The 24,976-nt window shown below is 44.4% G+C and overlaps 2 protein-coding genes across 7 annotated transcripts; one reads left to right on the top strand and one right to left on the bottom strand.

Moving 5' to 3' along the window:
- The first annotated feature begins 278 nt into the window (after positions 1 to 278).
- Positions 279 to 2,971, top strand: atp5pf (ATP synthase peripheral stalk subunit F6). Its single transcript, XM_072365476.1, has 4 exons — positions 279 to 341; positions 1,674 to 1,843; positions 2,143 to 2,267; positions 2,870 to 2,971. Exons 2-4 carry the CDS (start codon positions 1,674 to 1,676, stop codon positions 2,896 to 2,898), a joined length of 324 nt encoding a protein of 107 aa, XP_072221577.1. The 5' UTR covers positions 279 to 341; the 3' UTR covers positions 2,899 to 2,971.
- A 1,894-nt stretch (positions 2,972 to 4,865) lies between these two features.
- Positions 4,866 to 23,072, bottom strand: jam2a (junctional adhesion molecule 2a). Of its 6 annotated transcripts, none has more exons than XR_011907685.1 (11): positions 22,575 to 23,072; positions 17,920 to 17,985; positions 17,665 to 17,775; positions 16,666 to 16,815; positions 16,396 to 16,583; positions 16,053 to 16,155; positions 15,574 to 15,681; positions 15,448 to 15,463; positions 7,155 to 9,083; positions 5,970 to 7,075; positions 4,866 to 5,814 (listed from the first exon to the last, which is right to left on the bottom strand). XR_011907685.1 is itself a non-coding variant. In XM_072365072.1 (11 exons), the coding sequence occupies exons 1-11, from the start codon at positions 22,621 to 22,623 to the stop codon at positions 5,776 to 5,778; spliced, it is 936 nt and encodes a 311-aa protein (XP_072221173.1). In that variant the 5' UTR covers positions 22,624 to 23,072; the 3' UTR covers positions 4,866 to 5,775. The 6 variants fall into 6 exon arrangements, 4 of the variants coding, with proteins under 4 accessions (XP_072221173.1, XP_072221247.1, XP_072221398.1 ...); XR_011907688.1 differs by having other exon boundaries at positions 5,970 to 6,003; XM_072365072.1 differs by having other exon boundaries at positions 5,970 to 6,003; positions 9,012 to 9,083.
- Positions 23,073 to 24,976: the final 1,904 nt, after the last annotated feature.

Raw genomic sequence — 24,976 nt, 5'->3', positions numbered from 1 at the left:
TGAAGCTTAATCATGGACCGTCATAAATTTAATGGTCATATAATTGAACTGTCTTTCCTGAAAAGACGATTGAAATGCTCTTTACAAGCGCTCTCTAAACTAAGACTTGTGCACGTATTTGTTTTATAAATGTAAATTATGAGGTAATTCCATAAATTTCTCCTTTACATCATTTAAAATAATCACACTATGTCAATTTACTTTTTTTTACAAGCCAAAGATGTACAAATACTGACCAAAAAAAAAATCCCTTCGGTAAAGCTTCCTTAGCTCCACGACACTCCCACAATGCACCGCGGTCCTCCACATTTGGATTCTGTACTCTGAGAGTCAAACCCAAGGTGAGTTCGACTTTACTAAAGAAATGCGGTAAAGCATATTAACCTTACATTTTTTTGCTATGTTTATGTACACTGAATGATACATTCACGAAGTCGTGTCTCTAGCCAGTACATAGGTTTTTTTGTCACACCACTGAGCAACAAATTATAACCGTAACTATGTTTGAAGAGTGCGGTGTTAGCTAAAGCTAGGTTAGCATCATAGCATTAGCAGGTGTTTGCTAGGTAAGTAAAACAAACATTTAGCGTGAGCTCGTTGATTGTACCTCTGAATGGAGACAACATCACACCATCGGGATATTAGTAATGCAAGCTAAGAGTCTTTCGAGGGCTGTTAAAGTAGATGATGAAGTAACCGAGATTAGTTAGCGTTGCCTTCAGCAAGTTAGTTATTGCTAACGCTGTAGCTGGACAGTGGCTCGTCCTTGAGAGATGCAGATTAATCGGGTCATTCAGCACTTCAGGTTTAATTTAATTTAGATATTCATGTGTGTATCGTTTGAGAATATCATTTCCAAATCCCTAATTTTTTATTGTGGCGAACAAGTGTATGAAGGCCCATTACATCTAAGTCCGTATTATCGTCCGCAATATTTAACTCTACTTTATTTATAAAGAATTTCAGAAACACAAGTTAAACAAAAAGTGCCTTACAAAGTACGAATTTAGATAAAAGCAAAGATTTTCTTGTTTATACCAAGTAGACATGGTAACATTTCACTGTGCTGTTAGATGGTTCTTAGCCGTATTTAAATGTGCGGTTGAATCACAGCTACTGCAGCATTTAAACTACCATTTTTATTACAGTTGGTCTAAAAAGCACTGCAACTCATTGCTAAAATGCAACATGTCGTCTGTGAGAAAGACTTCTTCCCTAAGGTCAACTTTGAAAGAGGTTTAAAAAAAAAAAAAAAAAAGGTTGCAAATGTGTGATAATTGAGCTCTGATAATTCAGTACAGCTGTCAGGTTACAGCTGCCATTTGTCTCTGAGATGTGGTGGAATTAAAGTAGGATGTTGTATTATTAATACTGTTCAATTTACAGTTTGGTGCAGTTCTAGTAAATTGATACAGGACTAATACAGGATATCCCATGTGAATATAAGGGGCTATCATAGTCTTAATATTTCAGATGACATCTGAAATATTTGGAATTTCTTTAAAAAAAATTGTCTTGTTCTGTTCATTTTATGACATTTGATGTTTTTGACCAGCACCTTTTAACAATCGGACATTGCTCAAATTGATTGGGCTTTTATTCGGCTGAAAACAGGAATGTATGACACATTGTGGTGATGCAGTTTTTAACATTAAACTCTGTTGCGCCTTCAGATGGCGCTCCATCGGTTATTCCAGCTGTCCTCTCTGCTGCGCTCTGCCGTGAGCGTCACCCTGCGCAGGAACATCGGCATGTCCGCCGTCGTTTTCAACAAGGCCAAGGAGCTCGACCCCATCCAGAAGCTGTTCCTGGATAAGATCCGCGACTACAACAGCAAGAGCAAGTTAGTTGACACATGCAGCTCCTGTCATTTTGTAGCATGCACAGCACACTCCGTCCGGACATAATGTTTAGATTTGGCTGATCAGAGTGCAGGTTGGAAAAAGTCAAAGTTCAGTCGCGGTGAAACATGAACTTCAACTTTCCTTGAAGAAGGACAAAAGATATTTTCTTGTCCCTTGGCATGCAATTTCATTTAATTTCAGCACCCTTTGCTAGCGCCCCTTGATTTGCTGCTTCCCGTCCACCCTTCGCTGTTGTGCTCATGAATTTGATCGTTATTTGATGCCTTGGCTCTCCCAGGACTGCTGGTGGCATTGTGGATGCAGGTCCCGCCTACCAAAAGAATGTGTCTGAAGAAGTGACCAAACTGCAGAGGCTATACGGCGGAGGAGACCTCACTAAGTTCCCCAACTTCAAATTCACAGGTCAGTTTTTTTTTTCTTTCCTCGCCTTCCCAGTTTCGAGCTTTAAAATCAGTCTAAAAGGATGTCAAAAATTAACCTTAATATGTGATTAATGTTAGGGAAACAACAGATAGGGAATGAATTAATATTTAGATACATTAATGTGTTCACATGTAAATGTTTCTGTAGAGAGCAGAAGTTTTATAACTTCTTCTTAAGGAGCTCTTGAAGGGAAAACTAGACCAAACTGTGTGATTTCTTTGTTTAAGTCAAAGTCAGACAGCCTGGCTTTCTTTTTCTGACTAGCTGCAGCACCCATTTGACATGCTTGTTATGTTGTAGCTGCTCTTGCTTTGTTAAAGTTGAACGCCTCGTGAATATTTCCTCCTTTGCTACTGAAGATATGCACTGTCATTTGTCTATAAATAGAAAAGATGGTGACACTTAAAAATGATGATGACTTGTTTGAAGTCTGGCGGCTTCATTGTGTTTGATCTGTGGCTTTTCTATTGAGTCTCCAGTCTTGTACTGTTTTGTACGGCAACATGTAAAAATCAGTGAATATACACACCAAAAACTGCTGGTAATGTGGTCTTTTTTGTCTTTTTTTTTTCTCCCTACAGAGGTGAAGCTTGACGAAGGAGCCAAGTGAATGATGTCCATGTTGTAAATCTCCTTCATGTCACAAATATGTTGTATTTAATAAAAAGAAAGTGGAACTCTGACACTTGCTCTGATGGTCTCTTCAATAAGGTTGTTTAGTAATACCTGACCAATATCTTTCCAACGAGACATTGATAACAGCACCTTTTTTGTTTGTTAAGATAATTTAAACTGTCTGGTTTTAAGGTGAGTGCTAGAATCAGAAAAAGGTTGCCATGTCCAAACTCCAACCAATTAAAGTATCTCAGTATTGGCTTTCTGTCCGGCTCACATCACATAAAAAATTTGCTTGTGTGTTTTGGCACAAAGCCCTCATCGGAGCGTTTCACATGTACAAGGACGGACGTGCAGTAAGTATAAAAGTCACATGCTATTAAGATGTCAGCTTCAGCTGATCTGTATCAAACCTCAGTTTTCTAAAAAAAAAAAAAAAAATGTGTGTGTGTCTACGGAGCAAATGTAATGCTTCAGGTAATAATCTGAATATTTAAAAGAACTTTCTAATAGATCTGCAAACAGCTTTGCAAACTCTGATTTTCACTTTAAGGAAACCATCATGGTTTGAAAGGAGGAGATGATTCCTCAAACTACCCAGAAAGCCACAGTCCGAGGAGATGCCGCCTCCTGTTTACTGAATGTTAAGAAAACAAAAAGCTTCAGGTTCTCTGTTTTATTTATCAAATGTAACCCGTGGTGCTACACGTGTAAAAGAAATAACGTAACACTACCATGTTCTTTGATTATGTGATCTATATGTTGGCATGTTCTAGTGGTTTGTTGGACAAACTGAACAACTTTGAAGTGACAAATATCGGAGCCCAAAACAGAGCATTGTGTACAATGTGACTTCAGCCCAGTTTGTTTGTTTGGATGTAGTTTAATAAAGTTTTGTATTTGACTTTAAATAACTCGTGCAGTTGGGAGTAGCTCCTCTGCTCAGCAGTAGATGAGCAAGGTGATGGGATGGTGCCGAAATAGCTGACACCTGTTGAGCATTGTATTTATTCCACTTCTGACCTTGTTGTGTACGTGAAGGTGCTCCGATGACGACTGTGTGCTGAATAAACAACTCAAAAGTAAGTACTTCCATCTTCCTCATTTGGATATTAAAATGTGCTTCCTGTTGTTTTATTTTATTTTTTTAAAGAAAAACACATTTTAGAAAATGTGTCGTGCGAATGAATCTCGTCCAAATGTGAATGTATGATTCTTTTTTCTCTTTTATATTCGTGTGGTTCAGTATTACAGCTTTTAATCTTTAATTCGCAGCTAAAATACTTATTTACGTATTTATTTGATTAATAACAAACAACATGACTTGTATCATCATTTCATAGCTCAAACTATAAGTGATGTACAGTTGAAAGAGGTTAGTTGAAGCCTTCATTTTGACTCTAAACATAAAGCACTGACTTTAGATCGTATTTCCACACCTTTATCTGAAATTCCCAGAACTGCAGTGAGCCCAATGCTGGCTGACCTAGATGGAAATTGGCTGTCACTCCGAATTACTCTTGAGTGCTACATTATGACAAGGTCAGAGATGCATTTGAGCCTCTGTAGGATGAATATTTGAAACCCCCCAAAACAGGAGAGGAAAGACCCATTTTTTCATCTGACAGATGCTTGAAATTTTAAGATTTTCAACCATGCAGATCAGAAGGAGACCACTGGTGCAAGTTAGATATACCCCTGCATGTTTAAAATCCTGATAGTCCCAGAACAGATGTAGTTAACCTGCTTTTGGTGTAATATGCCTGTTAAAAGAATAATATTCAGTCTTGCTACTTGACTTCAGTATTTCTATCCGTGGGAATACAGATGTGTGCATGGACAGATGTGGTTAGTTAAAGAGCAGCCCGCCAAAACTAAACCGGTGATCACATTCAGTGTGATTAAATCAGCAATCTAGTCATCTTCTCTGTCAGACACTCGGAAGAATCACCAGTACAAGACTTGAATAGAAAAACATTTTATTACTGGTACACCATTCAAATAAAACTCTGAACAAATCATCCACACAGTCAAAAACAGTGGCACGAGAATATAAAGACAGAGAAAAGTAAGGCAAGTTTGTTTTTTTCCTTTTTTTTTTGTACAAAAAAAGTGATCGTAGATATGTATGACAGACAAATTAAAAAGGCACAAGGTATACAGTTTATGTTTATTTCTATATATATATATATATATATATATATATATATATATATATATATATATATATATATATGTGTGTGTGTATTTATTTAGTTATAAAAAAGACCATGCAGGCACATCAGGATGGAATGGGGTTGGTCTCAGTAGAATCAGCTGGAGTGGTTTCTGGTTTTCTTTTTACTAAGATCAAAAGAGCTTTTTAGTGGCATCAGGGCCTCGGACTCAAAGACAAAATACCAGCTTGAGGTAAACTGCATTAAAGTTGGAGTATTCTGAAAACAACTGAAATGCTTTCACTATGGCTTTACAGAGAATTTTCTCATTATGATTAAAGCAAAATTACAACGAAACAAAAAGTCACTCAACTAAAACATCTGTCTTTGGTAGAAAATAAATCAAGTAGTGAAACAATCGGCCTGCAGCAGGAAGAAATGAAGGGTGATGAATTATCTGCTAACGTTTTTTCAACGATCAGTTAAACATCTCACCACCAGGGGGCAGCAGAGTACCGCGAAACTCGACTGAATCCCTCACAACAGCAGGAGGCGTCAATGGGAAAAGCACACACAGCAAAGCAAGAGTAACAATCCTTGGTACTTTGCTTGACAGAATTCAACCAAAAGTAGCAGTGGAGGAAGAAGAAGAAGGGAAAAATCCAGTGTTGGCACCTCATCACTGGGGTGATGTCAGTCAAAGGAAGGCCAGCTTCTCAGAGCATGAACGACTGTGTGTGTTTGAAATCCTGCGGCTGAGAGGAACAGATAAAGAGGAATTAATGTTTCAATACTGAACACTTATCTTTCTGCCTTTTTCCCCCAGAATTATGGCTCCTTAAGGTGACCAAACGCAAAGCCACAGTCATTGGCTAAGTGCAGACAGAAAAGGAGCGAGAGAAGCACTCACTTCTTGGGGAGGTGGGATGTAGTTGACATTGGACCTGAAAGACAAAGACACGGTAAGTGCATATCAGACAGACGGCTGCATCCTAAGTCATATCTCGCACATCACCGTCATGGCACAGGGCGAGCAGGCAAGTCTGACTCCGAGCTTTAATTACAAGGCAGGATTGCATTAAGCTGAAGAGGGTAACGTGGAAGGAATCCACAGTTAATGTAATTTATCAAGAGTTTAGCTTGTCTGTCACTGTACAGAAGCCAAATGACATTTAAATGTAAAAACTAATGACTTAATATTTGAACTGAACCCAGTCAGGAAATGGCCATCAACCACAGTAGTTATCATGTAAGTTTTTGTTTGAACATGTGTTGTGATTGGCAAGAAGCTCATTTTTTATACCCTCACAGAGCCACACCGTTTCGCTGTTTCCAGTCTTTATGCTGAGCTGAACTCGTCTCCTGGATCCAGCTTTGATGATCCCATCTACCTCCCATGCTGCCGACTCATTTTGGGTTGAATTGTTACTAAAAGATGCTCTGCAATATTGTGATATACTTGGACGACACCAGTATATAATAAAATAGATCTTTATTGTTAAAAAAGAAATGAAATAAATTAGCAGCTCCAAGACTGCCATAAATATACATAAATGGATATGAATGAAATACGGTAACGCAGTGAGGATGTATATACAAGTCATAGGCAACATTGAGATGAAATAGTGCAAATGAAGTGAGATAGACATTAGACAGGCAAAGTGAGTGGTTACGAGCAGTTAGAGATGTTTTCATGGGTTATTTCTCTTTTAGTCCTCAGGGAGAGGATGAGTTCTACATTTGACTGCATGTGGGAAGAAGCATTTAGCAGTCTGTTCGTTTTTGTTCCGATTGATCGGCATCTCTTCCCAGGGAGTAAAGGCCCCACAGATGATGTCCAGGCTGAGTGGGGTCCTTTAAAACACAGCTGGCTTTCTTTTACAGTCAGCAAGTGTAAATGTCTCTGAGGTTGGGGAGGGGGTAATGAGCCGATTACCTGTTCAACCACCTTCACCAGCCGTTGCAGGTCCTACAGCAGTCAGGAGGCGATGGGGGAGGTCGGCATGCTGTCACCTCCTGAGAAAGTAAAGACTCTATTGTGCCTTCCCCACCTGATGGGAGATGTGAACATAAAAAAAACTAGAAGCTCTCTTACCTCTCTACTTCCTCCCCATGTATGACGAGGCAGAGAGCTCGTTGCACAGTGATTTCTTGAAATTTACAGTCCGTTTCTTGGTCTTTGGGATGTTTAAATCCAGGTTATTATGAAAGCACCATTCTGTTAGATGAACGTCGTCCCTCTTCGGTGAATTAGACAATGATGTTGGTAGGTTGAACAGGAGGCTGTGGGGTGTTGTTGTTCAGGATGAGAGTGGATGATCCAGATATTCTGCAGGAACATCTCCAAATTGAAATGCAGAGTTCTGTACTCTGAGCTCACGGCTTTTACTTGAGGAACGGTTTAGAAGCATTTGTTTCAGATGCCCTTTCAGCAAAAAAGTTTATATTTGACAAGACAGCCGGTGTGTGTATCCCCCAAGTCCGTGTCTTCAAAGCAGTCATGCAGGGCTCAGGTGGCGCACTTTGCCTGTCTTCATGGAGGACCTCTGCCTACAGCTCAGTGATATGTTTGCTGGGATCAGGGACAGAAACAGATGATCTGAGAGTTCCACAAAGAGTTTACTTTTAAGGCACGTGAAATGTTGCAGTACACCATCAAAAAGTGTGTTTTCTCTTGTCAGGCAGTGTACAGATGTGGGGAGAACAGACTTCCTTGGGATGAATATGTAACGACGTAAAACTGTCACCACACAGAAGATGCAAGGGCACTGCTCAACAAAATATAAGGTAAGAAATGTTTTCACTGGTTAGATTTCTTTGTCTCACTTATTTGTAAATGTTAATGCAATGCTCGAGTGCTTCCTTTTGTGAGGTAAGCGTTGGGTTAAATGTGCGTAAAGTAGCGCAGGGGATTGGCTTCACAAATGCACGTTTGCATGTCATAGCATTTTGCCGGCACTTATGCGCAGTCTCAGAAATATGTGAAATAATCTGAGGTAAGGGTTACTCTTGGTTGTGTTGGTGCTGTTGTTGGTGCTTTAGCTTTTCAATGGAAAAAAAACAGATTATAGTGGACCAAGAGCAGCTGTTGTCTGTGTTTTCTTTTTGGTGCTTCAGCCTCTTTTTGATGAAATCCGTTGTCATCCACTTCACTCTCAAGCTAACTTTCGACCAATGAGCACCTGCGCTGTTAATCTTTTGTTGGACAGTCTCTCAGTATGTTTGCATTGGGGAAGATCGACACTGATTGATACCTACAGGCTTTTAGAGTTACTTAAATGCAGCTAAACTGTTGCTTAGTTCAGAAAAAAAAAATCAGCCTAGTCTGAAAAACAAACGTGGCAACAAAATGACCCGACCTTGTCTTAATGGGTTGCCTTTTGTCAGTCATATTGTCACATCATAATCCTTTTGATTGTTTAATACTTAAGAAAGCTCCACCCAAGGTTTGAATTTAACACTTTATTCAACATAGAATTCAAGCAAATGTCAATTTGACTAAATTATTTAAATATTAGCATTTTTTTCAAATGAATCAGATTTGAGACATTCTCTCTTATAGCATATAAACTAAAGTAGATGCTTAAAATATTTTGAATCTGTATTTTACAAAAAAATATTACAATTTCAAATTAATATTTTAATATTTATGTATTATATATGTATAATATATGTATTAGCTGCTCTTTTCTCCATCTGAAAGGTGGATGTAAACCTCTGCATGAAGAGTAGAAACAAAATTGTCTGAACCAGCACTTTGACGGGTCAGTAATTAACGCTTCATCTTGTTAGTTTAATCCCAACAAAACCCGGCACGAGTAGAACTTATGGCCTCACAGGAGGTTGTGTCGGGCCTAGTTCTTGGCTAGGTTCAGTGATTTCCTGGAGTTCACACTGGTAATAAGATTTAAACTCTTGTGGGTGTTAATTTGTCCTCATGTGTCACACTCACGTGTCTTCAGTTCTGTGCAGGGTTTGGCTGCTGATGTGGGCTACACCGTGACACTGGGAGATCCAAAAGGACCTGCAGGGGTCAGGCCGGTGACTTTAAAAAGGACGGAGTCATCTCTAAGTCACACTGCACACCATGCTGGAGCAGGTGGGTTAATGGTATTAAATCATTCATAGAGGAGCTGGAAAAAGGGCATGATTACCTGTATTGTTAGTTTGGACCGTTTTATATTTCTTAGTGCTTGTGGCTGGTCTCATTCTTCTTTTATTTTTTTTGTTTAACAAGACAAAGTGCATTCAGAGAAGTAATGAGCGCCATTTTAGTCTGTATAAAAAGAAAAATCCTCTAAGTAAACGAGTGGTTGTAGCTTAAATATTTTTTCATTTAAGGGACAATTATATTTTCCCCTACCAAGGGTCCAAGAGTGCATCAGCTCTCCTGTCTGATCCAAACTGTCTTTAGTCAAATAACCACTATAACACAACAGATTTGGCTTCATAGTTTAAATGTCCTTTAGACAAGACTTAAAGGATTTATTTAATGTAGATTAAAAAGCAAAGATAACACTCACAGAGCCATTTTAAGATGGGACTGTCGTGACTTTATTGCACATTGATGTTCTGCGTGAAAAAACAACTTAAACCTAAATATTTCACATTGTGGACATTTACACTTTTTTCAAAATGTCTATAAATGACTCCATAAATATAGCAATATTATGAAAAGAATGTTAGGAAACTGTAATATATATATATAAAAGTTTTTTTTTTTTTTTTAGTTGAAATTTCAGCCCGTACATTGCCAGTTGTGACGAGGGTGGTGTTGTGACGTCTAATTTTTTGACGAAGGCAGGGTTGTCACGGGGGCGGAGTTGTAACGAGGGTGGGGTTTTGACGTCTCATTTTGTGACGAAGGCGGGGTTGTAACATCTCATTTTTTGACGAAGGCTGGGTTGTGACGAGGGTGGGGTTGTAACGAAGGCCGGGTTGTGACGAGGACGGGGTTGTGACGTCTCATTTTGTGACGGGGGCGGGGTTTTGACGAAGGCGGAGTTGTGACGAGGGCGGAGCTGTAACGAAGGCCGGGTTGTGACGTCTCATTTTGTGACGAGGGTGGGGTTGTGACGTCTCATTTTTTTTGACGAATGCGGGGTTGTCACGGGGGCGGAGTTGTAACAAAGGTGGGGTTGTGACAGGGGATGGGTTGTGACGGGGGCGGAGTTGTAACGTCTCATTTTGTGACGAAGGCGGGGTTCTGACGAAGGCGGGGTTGTCACGGGGGCGGAGTTGTAACGTCTCATTTCGTGACGTCTCATTTTGTGACGGGGGCGGGGTTTTGACGAAGGCGGAGTTGTAACGAAGGCGGAGTTGTGACGAGGGCGGAGCTGTAACGAAGGCCGGGTTGTGACGTCTCATTTTGTGACGAGGGTGGGGTTGTGACGTCTCATTTTTTTTGACGAATGCGGGGTTGTCACGGGGGCGGAGTTGTAAGGTGGGGTTGTGACGGGGCGGAGTTGTAACGTCTCATTTTGTGACGAAGGCGGGGTTCTGACGAAGGCGGGGTTGTCACGGGGGCGGAGTTGTAACGAAGGCGGAGTTGTGACGTCTCATTTTTTTTGACGAAGGCGGGGTTGTCACAGGGGCGGAGTTGTAACAAAGTTGGGGTTGTGACGAGGGCGGAGCTGTAACGAAGGCCGGGTTGTGACGTCTCATTTTGTGACGAGGGTGGGGTTGTGACGTCTCATTTTTTTTGACGAATGCGGGGTTGTCACGGGGGCGGAGTTGTAACAAAGGTGGGGTTGTGACGGGGGATGGGTTGTGACGGGGGCGGAGTTGTAACGTCTCATTTTGTGACGAAGGCGGGGTTCTGACGAAGGCGGGGTTGTCACGGGGGCGGAGTTGTAACAAAGGTGGGGTTGTGACAGGGGCGGAGTTGTAACGTCTCATTTTGTGACGAAGGCGGGGTTCTGACGAAGGCGGGGTTGTCACGGGGGCGGAGTTGTAACGTCTCATTTCGTGACGAGGACGGGGTTGTGACGTCTCATTTTGTGACGGGGGCGGGGTTTTGACGAAGGCGGAGTTGTAACGAAGGCCGGGTTGTGACGTCTCATTTTGTGACGAGGGTGGGGTTGTGACGTCTCATTTTTTTTGACGAATGCGGGGTTGTCACGGGGGCGGAGTTGTAAGGTGGGGTTGTGACGGGGCGGAGTTGTAACGTCTCATTTTGTGACGAAGGCGGGGTTTTGACGAAGGCGGGGTTGTCACAGGGGCGGAGTTGTAACAAAGGTGGGGTTGTGACAGGGGATGGGTTGTGACGGGGGCGGAGTTGTAACGTCTCATTTTGTGACGAAGGCGGGGTTGTCACGGGGGCGGAGTTGTAACGTCTCATTTCGTGACGAGGACGGGGTTGTGACGTCTCATTTTGTGACGGGGGCGGGGTTTTGACGAAGGCGGAGTTGTAACGAAGGCGGAGTTGTGACGAGGGCGGAGCTGTAACGAAGGCCGGGTTGTGACGTCTCATTTTGTGACGAGGGTGGGGTTGTGACGTCTCATTTTTTTTGACGAATGCGGGGTTGTCACGGGGGCGGAGTTGTAAGGTGGGGTTGTGACGGGGCGGAGTTGTAACGTCTCATTTTGTGACGAAGGCGGGGTTGTCACAGGGGCGGAGTTGTAACAAAGGTGGGGTTGTGACAGGGGATGGGTTGTGACGGGGGCGGAGTTGTAACGTCTCATTTTGTGACGAAGGCGGGGTTGTCACGGGGGCGGAGTTGTGACGTCTCATTTTGTGACGGAGGCGGGGTTGTGACGTCTCATTTTTGTGACGGGGGCGGAGTTGTAACGAAGGCGTGGTTGTGACGAGGGTGGGGTTGTCACGGGGGCCGAGTTGTAACAAAGGCGTGGTTGTGACGAAGGCGTGGTTGTCACGGGGGCGGAGTTGTAACGAGGGCTGGGTTGTGACGGGGGCCGGGTTGTGACGAAGGCGTGGTGTCACGGGGGCGGAGTCGTAACGAAGGCCGGGTTGTGACGAGGGCGGGGTTGTGACGAGGGCGGAGCTGTAACGAAGGCCGGGTTGTGACGTCTCATTTTGTGACGGGGGCGGAGTTGTAACGAAGGCCGGGTTGTGACGTCTCATTTTGTGAAGAAGGCGGGGTTGTCACGGGGGCGGAGTTGTGACGAAGGCCGAGTTGTAACGAAGGCGTGGTGTCACGGGGGCGGAGTCGTAACGAAGGCCGGGTTGTGACGAGGGTGGGGTTGTGACGAAGGCGGAGTTGTAACGAAGGCCGGGTTGTGACGAGGGTGGGGTTGTGACAAAGGCGGAGTTGTAACGAAGGCCGGGTTGTGACAAGGGCGGAGGTGTCACGGGGGCGGAGTTGTAACGAAGGCCGGGTTGTGACGAGGGCGGAGGTGTCACGGGGGCGGAGTTGTAACGAAGGCCGGGTTGTGACGGGGGCGGAGTTGTAACGAAGGCGTGGTTGTGACGAGGGTGGGGTTGTGACGAAGGCGTGGTTGTGACGGGGGCGGAGTTGTAACGAGGGCTGGGTTGTGACGTCTCATTTCGTGACGGGGCGGGATTTTGACGAAGGTGGGGTTGTGACGAAGGCGTGGTGTCACGGGGGCGGAGTCGTAACGAAGGCCGGGTTGTGACGAGGGTGGAGTTGTAACGAAGGCGTGGTTGTGACGAGGGTGGGGTTGTCACGGGGGCCGAGTTGTAACAAAGGCGTGGTTGTGACGAAGGCGTGGTTGTCACGGGGGCGGAGTTGTAACGAGGGCTGGGTTGTGACGGGGGCCGGGTTGTGACGAAGGCGTGGTGTCACGGGGGCGGAGTCGTAACGAAGGCCGGGTTGTGACGAGGGCGGAGCTGTAACGAAGGCCGGGTTGTGACGAGGGTGGGGTTGTGACGAAGGCGGAGTTGTAACGAAGGCCGGGTTGTGACGAGGGTGGGGTTGTGACAAAGGCGGAGTTGTAACGAAGGCCGGGTTGTGACAAGGGCGGTGGTGTCACGGGGGCGGAGTTGTAACGAAGGCCGGGTTGTGACGAGGGCGGAGGTGTCACGGGGGCGGAGTTGTAACGAAGGCCGGGTTGTGACGGGGGCGGAGTTGTAACGAAGGCGTGGTTGTGACGAGGGTGGGGTTGTGACGAAGGCGTGGTTGTGACGGGGGCGGAGTTGTAACGAGGGCTGGGTTGTGACGTCTCATTTCGTGACGGGGCGGGATTTTGACGAAGGTGGGGTTGTGACGAAGGCGTGGTGTCACGGGGGCGGAGTCGTAACGAAGGCCGGGTTGTGACGAGGGTGGGGTTGTGACGAAGGCGGAGTTGTGACGAGGGTGGGGTTGTGACGAAGGCGGAGTTGTAACGAAGGCGTGGTGTCACGGGGGCGGAGTCGTGACGAAGGCCGGGTTGTGACGAGGGCGGAGGTGTCACGGGGGCGGAGTCGTAACGAAGGCCGGGTTGTGACGAGGGTGGGGTTGTGACGAAGGCGGAGTTGTGACGAGGGTGGGGTTGTGACGAAGGCGGAGTTGTAACGAAGGCGTGGTGTCACGGGGGCGGAGTCGTGACGAAGGCCGGGTTGTAACGAAGGCCGGGTTGTGGCGAGGGTGGGGTTGTGACGAAGGCCGGGTTGTGACGAGGGCCGGGTTGTGGCGAAGGCGGGGTTGTGACGAAGGCGGAGTTGTAACGAAGGCCGGGTTGTGGCGAGGGTGGGGTTGTGACGAAGGCCGGGTTGTGACGAGGGCGGAGTTCTAACGAAGGCGTGGTGTCACGGGGGCGGAGTTGTAACGAAGGCCGGGTTGTGGCGAGGGTGGGGTTGTGACGAGGGCGGGGTAAACTAAACAACCCAAAAGCTCCTTCTCACATTGCAAATAAAAAAAATCATGCACAAACTCACACCCACCAGCCACAAGATTAAAACTACTGGGATTGTGTGTCAAAGTCCCAATCGCCAGAGATGAATCTACACTATACCAAGTGGTTTTAATGTTGTAGCTAATCTCCATATTCTCATGCAAGTGATCTGGATGCACAAATAGAACTAATGTTACAACAACTTAACTTTTTTCAAGCACGCCCATTTAAAATTACTTAAACAAAAACCAACAGTACATCTCTATGAAGGATTTAAAAATGTTTTACCAGCATTACTGCCTTAAAGACATGCAGCCAATCAAAATTCAGTTGAGCCACTGCATGCAGCAATCCAACACCCTGTTATTCCAAATTCTGTGTTTTCTACAGTCTCTTTGAGCTGGACATTTAACACCTAAAAATGGCAAACTCCATTGGACACTTCTGGGTTATGAATTAGTATCTACTCTCATATGGGACTTTTTTTTAAACTGGAGTTCCTCTAGGTTCCAGTTCAAGTCCCTTAAATCTCTCCTATGAAACAACTATTTATGTATAATAAAATGTATTTTTCCACCTGTCTTTTCTTCCAGTAACTTTTTATGAACAAACAGCTAAATGTGTGTAATCAGAGTTAAAGGAAATCAAGATATCTGTTTTGCTTCAACCAGAAAACAGACATCCTCTGAAGCATTACGTTAACAGGATTGTTTTTTTTTTCTATTTCTCTCTCACAGGCAGATCTGCCTTCCTACTCTGTAAATTTCTGCCTGCTATCGGTGCATCAGAAATCACGCCACATTGTCTTCGAGTCTTTGTGAAGAAGCCGGTTCTATAAATAGGACGTTGACACTGACAGCTCCAGTTTAGCTCAGTAAGATAAGCATCAGACTTTAACCCAGACAAAGAGCTTTCGCATCAGCTTCAAAGGAGAGCTCAATGTTGCCTCTCCATCAAACTCGGAGCAGTAACAAGCCAGTAATCAAATAACACAAAGTCACATGAGGACATGCATTTATGTCTGTGGTTTTAGTCAGACATCAAAATCTGCTCATGTAGTGCAGGGGCCGTGATGGTGTGTACATGCACTGCATGAGCAGCCTTCTGTTTTACCACAGCCTCTTCCCTCAATATCTGAATAATCCATATCAAATTACTCGTCCAATCAGTTTAATTGCCTTCAATCGTTGCTGCTGCCAGTGTTGTTCTCCTTGCTGATTAACAGCCAGTAATTATTCCATAATTATGTTGCTGTGATTGTTTCTCCTTCTATTTTCTGCCTCTTTGGCTCATTTGTCCAGCTACGTTTTTTAAATAATTTCAACAAACGTATATCAGAGTAATGGAATCTACTTTCCTCATGGTTTTACATCTGTTGGTGCCAATCACTAAATTAACTGAAGCGCAGGCGCTGCTGGGGCTCAAAGACACACACAGCCACAGCTGTCACTTTACACAGTCCTGACTCAGCACACAGAAGCAGACACGCAGTCCTAAGAGCAACAACAATCCACCCCCCCCTTCCCCTCAATCCTCAGTGTATGAGATATTAGTGTTTGTTCACATCAATGTTAATGCAATCACAAAGCTCTTACCTTCCTCTGTGTCCTGCTGATGGATGAGTCGCAGCCACAGAGGAGAAAACAGAGTAATGTCAGTCTTTTGGGGAGAGAATAAAAACAGTATCTGATGCACTGATCACAGAAGTGAGCTAAACTTACGGGTGAAGAAACCGTTGCGGTGTAAGGCGAGTCCCCCACAGCCCAAGACCGCGATGATCAGGAAGACAACAAGCACTGTTGTCACCACTGCCGTGACGTTGACATCCTCTGCAAGCGAGACGGCAAAGCAGACGAGATTAAGAAGAGGTTTCTGAAACACTAATAAATGCAGTCTGTTGGCCATACTTCAAATAAAATGGGTCTACTGTCTTTTCTTGTGCTCTATTATTAGTTGGTTCCTTTCTTAACATCAAAGACATCAGGTCATTTATTAGCACTTAATTATCTAAAGTATAACATTGTAAATATTTCAAAATATGGATTCAATGTCCCCTCAAGGTGCAAGTTAGTCTAAACAGGTGTTTCACATATTCAAGGCAGGGTGAAAGAAATCTGGTGAGCGTTTCCTCTCCACTGCCTCCTTGATTTTGTCCAGAGCTGAAAGGTGTGGGAGGAAAGCAAAAAAACCACAAACACACCTATTGTCATGTGCTTGCCCTCACACATCTTCGGCGTCCCGACTCCATTGGAAGCCAGGCAGCTGTAGCGGCCGGTGTCCTCCTTGGCTACGGCCTTAAACTCCTGCAGAGGAGATGGAGAGGGAAGAAAAGAACATCTTTTAATCCAAGAGTCCTTGAGCAGAACTCAGAATAGCTACCTTCTGTGGAACCAGCACAACAAAATTGAACAGAAGCGTCTTTATCTCGACTCCCTTTTATCAGACAGCGATACTGCAAGAATACAACAATGTAAAATATTTCTCAACACACACTCGAGCTGTTCCTGTTTTTTTTCTTTATCTGTGGGCACGGTCTCACCTACCAGTACGCCTGTGTGCGAGTTGATTAGATAGGTCGCGTTGGCGTGACGGGGAGGGCTCATTGGACGGTTGTCCTTGAACCAGGAGTATGTAGCGGGTGGGATGCTCTGCTGGTCCTGACAGCGCAGCTGCACCACTGAGCCTGTTACTGCTGCGCTGGGAATTTCGCAGGATGGGGTGTGTGGGGGCACTGGACGACAGGGTAAGCAAACATGAGCTAAACTTAGGAAAACAAATCCATCACAAGTGTTTGTTTTTCCAATCAATGGTACCTAAGACTTTGAGCGTGATGTTGGTCTCCCCCAGGCTGACGGTGTCCAAGGAAGCGCTGATCTCGCAACGGTACTCCCCAGCGTCCTCCTGGGTCACCTTATGCAGCGTTACCGTGGCGCCATCAATGGTCGCTCGACCATCAAAGGGACCTGAAAGAAATATCCGAACATCATGAAGAGTCCTTTCCTGTATGCACATGAATCCATAAAGTTCGCCTAAAAATGAACCAAATGAGCGTTAAGGTCACTCTCTCACATCAGCTAATGTTTATGAACCCATCGCCAGAATGCTGTTATGGAAATGTTCTGTTTGCAAGTCAGTCCAAAACAAAACTTTCTGCATTCATTTGAAGCGTTATGTTTGGAGATTTCCAGTCTGGGAAACACGGAAGTGGTAGTATCATAGTGTGGGCCTGCTTTGCTTGATCCGGATTGTTTGAAAAAATTCATTTTGAATTGGATCAACAAATCTGAAAAGGAAATGTGTTCAAATCTGTCCTCAACAGCAATTAGCTCTATGGCCATCTCGGGTACATTTACATTTCAACTTACATTTAAATGTTGATTAATGTCCATTATTCTTCTGGCCAATTCCAAGTCCTGACTTCAGTCTGACAGAAATCTAGTGGAAGGACCTGAAACTGACCAACATTCTCTGTCACACTATCTGCAGCCATAACGCTACCTTTCAAGGGAAGAAGCATTCCAAGTCCTTAACGTATCTGAGAAAATCTTTGCTGACCTGGTAAAAGCTTTTGTATGATTCATTATTTATTCACCATTAAATTCACACCCTCAGCCATGAAGATGAGAGACTGAGGACAGGAGACAGGTTAAGCTTTTATGCCCAACACCACCAACGCAGGCTGTGCTAAAATACCTCACAGTTTCTCCATCATTTCTCTCGCCCCAAGTTGTTTTCCTCCTCCTTCCTGAAGCTGCTTAAAGCTGATTAAAACAAATGCCCTGTTTGTAGAGGGCGAAGGGTTATTTTCTCACCTCTGAAGTGTCCGTTGAAGTACACAAAGGAAACATCTTTCCCCTTTTTCTTCCACTCGATGCGCGGGTTCTGGTCTCTCTCCGTGCGGAATGTGCACGACAGCACGGCGTCTAAAAGGGGGGATGTGACCGATGAGTTGTTAATTCCACAGCAGCAAAGACTCATGGGCATTTTTTAACTGCCTGGCCTGTCTATGGCCTTATGGTTTACGCCATCAGAGAGAATCAGGTGAGTGTTTGCTTATTCAGCCTCACCTGAGAACTCCTCCACCTCCACCTTAGGTCTGTTGGTTGACACGGTTACAGGAACAGAGGGGGAACCTGGTGGTGATGGGGTGGAAGTAGAGAAGGAGGGAGAGAAAAAAAGAACTCACAATGTAATAAAACTCGTCATCTATAAGGGGGCAAGGTGAATTGGATGAAGTGCTTCCTGTGTCTGCCAACAGCAAGATGAGAATGCTTAATGGCCGTCTTTGGACTCTTATTCCGATAACTGAGGTAAAGCCGGCATCTTTCTCCAGGAAGCCTGAAGTAAAGGCGGGATTACTCCCTCTCGACTTAATCCTGCAAGGGTTAAGGAGCAGCCTGCCGTATGTTTATTTAAACCTAGGTTTGGTCAACATAACCAATCATTTCCCCAGTAGCTAGTCCGGATTAACCTGAAATTTGCAGGACATTCCCACTGCCATCTGTGTGTCACTGGTACCAAGCATCCAAACAGGAGGTGGAAGCAGTGACTGATTTTCCTGTGTGCCGATTGGTTTATAGGGTGGATTAGAATGTGGTCATCCTGCTATTAAAGGAAGGCTAAACAACTGAAGGCTACCTGAGAGAGGAAGAGTGTGGAGGCACGCACACAGGAAGGGTCTCGGGAGAAAAGCGACAACTTAAAAAGGCTGAAAATTTAAGAAAAAGGGGGAAAGCAATGTATTTTTTAAATCGCATAATAAATGTTGAATGGCGCCTCTGGGACTTTTCTCTGAGCATTTCGCTCACGTGTAAACGTGTAATTTGGCCTAATGTAGACGTCAGTGAGTACACACACACTCATCTACCATTGTTCCTGCAAATGATACAACAAAAATCAGGATTTAAAAACAAGTACTCCATTACTCGGTAGTCCAGTTTCCTGTTTGTCTATAACTTCCTGTGTTGGTCCATTGTTGCTCTATTACCACAAGTCACAGAGGGCGTCCCCTGTAAAGGGGGGGGGGTGCAGAAGAATGCAGGGAAAGCCAAGACAAAGAGCAGGAAGAGTTGAATTAAACAGCATGACAGTTTAGATAGCCATACAAACAAAAGGTAACGCGCACACACACCGACCTCGGCTGCTATTTTTACTGCAGCTTTTACATAAACAGCGGCCTATACAAAAATGATGTAATCTGCCAAATGCATAAATGCAAAGAGCAAGTTTGTTAAAAGCCTTTCCTGACATTGGAACAGTTAACACCGGCTTCAGTCTCCTCCCTTCGCTCTGCCATGTGTTGACTTGCAGCAGTTTAACAGGATTATCGTAACTTTGGCTCACACTCCTCGACACCCTTGAAGAAGCACCGTCTCACCAGGACGAGGGAGGGGGTGGGGTGGGGGCGCTACAATCAGATTAAAAAAGGGACAGGAATGAACCATCAAGGCGGGACGTGCGTCCCTAAGAATAGAATAGAAATGGAGTGAAGGAGAGTGCGGCGGAGAGGGGACAGAGTGGAGGCTGGTGGAGTGGGACCAGAGACCTGCAGGAGCATGAATAAAAGAGAGAGTGGGATTGAAAGAGAGGGAGATCCTCTCCGACAGTAGGACTGTGAACGGGAGAAGCTCTTGTCACAGAGGAAATGCAGCGGGATGACAACATGCCTGTACAGAAGAACACACGCATCAGAATGAGCAGGGAGGCTGTGAGGTCCCGCTGCTTCACTACTATGAACACTGTCAGCTTAAATGACCTCAATTAACTACAAAGGCGTCAAGGCGGACGATGAGCACATGGCCTGTTCAGATCATTTCAAAACTGCATGGGGGTTGGTTCGAATAGTAGTCTACTGCTGTCTTTGCAGTGATGGAAAGCAACTTATTAAATGTATAAAAGAGCTATAATTACATACAGTTTTAATGTAACCGTATTCTACAGGAATTCCATTCCACCACATTTCTGAGAGAAATACTGTGTCTGCTACCCTGTGACATTTAGCTACTTACCTCCCTTTGAGGTGAAGGTTTACCAACAAATGTAAAATCCAACGCCTTCGTAAACTCGTTATTTCCAACGTCTCACAGAAAAGCAAACTTACGGACTCGTTTCAGGCTTTTTGTGCAGGACTTTTACTTGGAAGGGAATCCACTCACGCGGATGAATTTAAATGCTTGAATCAACCAAACAAACAAAGTATGTTTCAATGACGTTCTACGGCAAGATGCCAGAGTAAAACACGGCCAATTATGTTTCCAGAAATCTGAGCCAAAACAAATCAGCGTCTCTTCCTCCTCATCACATATTGGAAAAATTTGTGTGGAAAAGGCTGAATTTGATCATTTCTGAATCCCAACCAAGCCTTTTTTTGGAGTGCAAGTTTGAACTCACAAGGACCAAAATTACAGATAAAAAAAAAAAACACAAAAAAAGAAATGGCCTGGCTCTGGGTATACATGCAGAGAGATTTCATCCAGTTTTGAGAAGCTCGATTTTCCCATTTCTTTTCAGACTAACATGTTCACGTGCATTTTCAAAGTCTAGTGTGTAATAACAGAGTAGATCAGGATCGCCATGGCCCATTCTGTTATTAGCTGAGCATTTGTGACAATCTGACTAGTTTATCTCAGCAGTTTGCAACAGGAAATCGAGTACAATAGATGTGCTAAAAATGAGTCATTTCAGCCAATGTTACCATTTGTTGCCACATGGGCTGGGCTGGGCTTGATCAGCACACTCGATCACGAGGAACAATCACAAGTCAGATCTGGTTGCACTGTAAACGTCTGGTTTATGCTACGGCAGCAGGGACTGAACAGGCTGAAAATAAACGCCAATTAGAAGCATCTGGGCCAGAGTTGAGACGGAGCTGGCCCCTGGAAATGACCCAAAACACACCGCTCATCAGGAGTGAGGAGGAAACACTGATGGAGATAGTCTTAATGAGCAGAGTGGTTTGCCAAGTTTAAAAGATAATTCCAGCAAGTACGAATCATGTTTTTTTTTAAAAAGTCGCTCATATATGCCTTTTAAGTTATTCATGTGCATCACAGCAGCAGGTCTCTGGTGGTTCTTCAGTATAGCGTCAGATATAGCCACTATGGTAATTAAAATGCATCTGCTACAGTAGGGGCCTGTTGTGGCTGTGAAGCAAAGGCACATCTAACAATAGCATCAGCGCACAAAAGCACACAACAAACACAAACAAGCAGTTAGTGTGCGGCATCAAGCAAACACCGCAACGGCTTTAACTCAGAGGGACAGCAACCGTCTTGCCTGAGCAAAAAATAGAAGGATGGCACGCTCGCGTCTTGGCATGCAGCTTCACTCTCATTACGTGGTCCGTACAGAGTGTTACAGAGAAACCGGGGTGGGTGTTGGCAGGGCTGGGCTGAGGTCAAAAGCATGGTGCAGTAATAATTAAGGCACTTATTCGAATTAACCGGGAACAAATGAAAGAGGGAGGGAGATGGACCCATAGGAGATATCCTGTCTGGCTGTGTGATATAGATAAGGTGGATGGCACACGTTTCAAGGCTGCGGGGGTACAGAGAAAAACAGGATGCTGACTGTGTATGTATGTGTGTGTGTGTGTGTGTGTGTGTGTGTTCTCCTTCTGAACAGAGCCTGTCTGTATGACTGCAAAACAGTGAGCAACAGCTGTCTCAGTCAGATCCAGTGTGTGTGTGTGTGTGTGTGTGTGTGTGTGTCTGTGAGAGAGGTTGATATGAGGGGCTGTTGGGTTTCTTGCCACATAGACCCACCCAAAACATTTCCTCTTAGATTTTTTTTAAACAGTACAAACACCAGCAGTGCTGCTCTGTTCAACTGTTGATATCCATCAGTGAGCCTGACGATGACTTATTCCCGTCAGATTGACCAAAGCCCAACTGAAAATACACACACCTTCGTGAACTCGTGACTCGGTGGCCTGACAGGTGGCAAAATGTGGACAACACGGAGTAAAATGTGCGTCACTCACTCCAACTGTCTCATCGCATACATGTCACGCCGCTGCTGCCACTTCACTGAACTCTTAACAGCGCTTCCACTGCTTTCTCTTTTCATGACTGTCACACAGGTTTCCATGCAGGATAATCTGGGGTGGGGGGGGGACTCATCTCTGCTTGCTTTGTGCCCAAACCTCCAGACTCCAGGCAATATCTGAGAAAACACCCTGCTGCACAGAAAACCAGTGAAGTTTCTGGTGAAAATCCAACCCCTGACCTCATGCACAGATCTGGCCCCTTTTCTGCCTAAACGGTGCCCACCACCTTTACCTGGAACCCTGCCAATACAACTTTAGGGGGCCAACTTATAGGGAACCCAGCCTAACTGCTCCGTTACAGCAGCCCACTCTCACAGAGGGGCTTTAACCAAAGTGGAATCTGCTTTACAGGATCATGAACCTAACATCCATTAGTCTTTTTGTAAAAAGTAACTTTTTTCTTCCAATTATGGTCCTTAAAATACTAACTTTTGAAAACAACATTGAAGAAAAAAAACTCCCTAAATATATCACTCGTTTTAAAACGAAGATTGCAATGTCTGAGAGTTCATCCCAATTCATCCACTGACGGTCTGATAAATAAGTTGTAACAGGATCAGTTCAAAAACTCATCATTTTCTATACCGAGCCTTGTCCCGCGGAGTAAAGTAGATGAACGCAAGTACCCAGGCAGAAAGAGTTACCCAGAACAAATAGTTTCCATATTCCACTTACATTGCATCAGTAAAACAACAATAGGAAGATACAGAGATGTCCCCTCCATTATCGTCCACAACTCTGGCTGAGTCTTCTTCCCTGGACGCAGCGCGGAGGCAGATCCCGAGCCTCGGCGTTCTTCTCACACTTGTTCACAACTCTCCGATAATTCATCCAGCATCTAGGGAATAAACTGTCCAGAAGTGTGTGCGCGCGGGGAAGGTGGGGAGGAGAGGAGGAGACCGGACTGCCCCGGCGCGGATGTGTTTGCAGCCGGCAGCGGAATGAGCGGGGCGCAACTCCGATCAATCAGCGCGGTCCTGGCGGAGACGTCGGCCAGGGAATGGCGTGCATCGGTCACTGTCACAGCCGCGAATGAATGTCCTCTGTTCTTGTCGTGCGGTTTCGGCGCTGGTTGAGATTGAGGTGGAGATGGAGGGAGGAAGGGAAGGAGGGCGGAGTGAGCTAGGAAGACGAGCCGAGCGACGGAGCGCCGAGAGCGCAGCGCCGTGTCCAAGACGCGCACTGCACTGCCAAGTGGAGTCAGCTGGGCATGGCAGGGAGGTGTGGCACCCATCACAGAACAAATCTCAAGTCTGAGAGACATCCCGCGCGATCACTTCTAAGTCATATGGCGAATTTCACAAACTTAACAGTCCGATGACCTGTCTTCAATTAACAAATGATCCGCAAATAAGCAGTAAAATATGTGACCAGTCCAAAATCTAAATACTTCGAAAACTTACCGGACAGGCTTTAATGGTTAATACAAGCTTCCCTGGTTGATGGGGCCATTTAACCACTTTACTTCTGAAAGACAGCCGTGTATCTGGAGAATTATTCAGTCTCCTCAACCTTTAAAACACACCTTTGTGCCTCCCAGTCACCTAATTTTTATCTCAGTTATTTTGTTTTTTTTTACTCTGGTTGTAAACTTACAGTCAAAATAATCTGATACATCAAAACTACCTGCTGACCTCTGACCTGTTGAGATGGACTCCAGCTAGTGAGATCAAGCCACCATCCACAAAGTAGACACCTCTACTACAAGCTCTTGTCAATGCAGTTACATTCATTTATTTCTGAAGATGCTCAGTGGAAGTTTGCTGTTCTGTGATTGTTAAAAGGCACAAAGTGTAGCAGAGTGAAAAACTTTTTTTTCTCCACTAAACTAAAACAGATCTGTCAACTTCTCATACTTTGGCCAAAATGATTTATTCTTCCCTCTGTCTGTAATCTGGATTGAACTTTTTTTTTTTAATATAGAGAGCTATTCTTTTGCGCCTCTGTGCTGTCCATCGATCACTTTCTAGTCTTCGTCTTGAACTTGAGAATTCAGGCCTTCCGAAATGAAAATAATTCATCTAAGAGGACTCAAACCCAGAGCCTTTGCCATTCTAGGCTCTGGTATACTACAAGCAACTGTATATTAGTCAGAGATCCGTCAGCATTATCACTGAAAGCTTATTTTCATTATCCGTCTCTATAACTTATCTATAAATTCTGCTGTTTTCAGTTTGCTTGGTTTAACCACAGCTGTGTAGGCACTTTGGGTGACTCAGTTAACAGTTAATAAGTGCAAAGTCTCAGAGCAGGGTTAAAGTTTTTAACTTTTAAATCAAAGAAAGTTTATAACGTTCCTGTTGGCCACTGTATGATACAAACAGTGGAAATATTCCGAATTGTAAAGCAAAAAAGTGCCTTTAAACTTAAAAACTTTACTGGATGAGATAAAGAGAAGGGCTGAAAACTCAAGGCCAAACACAGGGCATGTGTCCAGCGTCTTATCACCTTAATGAGATAAAATACTGAGAAAAGAAAGGGTATTGAGGATACACATTGATAGTTTATCACAATTTCTCCCATAAAAGGATAAGAACTAGAGAGAAACTGATTTGTGAGAACGTTTTTCTCGATATTATGATGCTTTTCCTTTTCCAAATAGTTTATTTGGCCTCTTTTCACGTTCTTGGCGTCTCTCTGACGGATATATTTCGACAGTCAAAGTTGAGCCGTTTCTCCGGGACTGAAAGCTCCTCTTATCATGTGTAGTTTATAGCAACAGCATCCAAATGCAATCCTCCAGACAAGTATGTTAAACTAGAAGTCGCGCTTCAGCGTACAGAAAGAGAAACTGAAAACTGCACATTGCAGCCGGCGAATACTGTCAAAATGAAGGTAAATGTACCATCAACCTGCTGCTGCACTCGCTTAAATATAAAAGGGAGAACAGAGAGACATTATAAATTCATTTCCATGCAAGTTTTCAGTAGCTATTTAAATTTAATGTTTTAGCGGCAGCGTCACAGGCGCAGCAGCCATTCCTAAATGTCTCCCGTGCATTACATCAGCGAGGCATTCAGGGCACGGATTCAAGCATCTCAACTGGTGCAGATGCTGTGGCTGGCTTAAGGTTCCCC

This window comes from Leuresthes tenuis, unplaced genomic scaffold (genome assembly GCF_036924035.1).
Source record: "Leuresthes tenuis unplaced genomic scaffold, fLeuTen1.0.hap1 SCAF_1, whole genome shotgun sequence".
Taxonomy (NCBI): Eukaryota; Metazoa; Chordata; class Actinopteri; order Atheriniformes; family Atherinopsidae; genus Leuresthes; species Leuresthes tenuis.
Note: the sequence above shows the minus strand (reverse complement) of the source record. Positions and strands in the feature narration are given on the sequence as shown.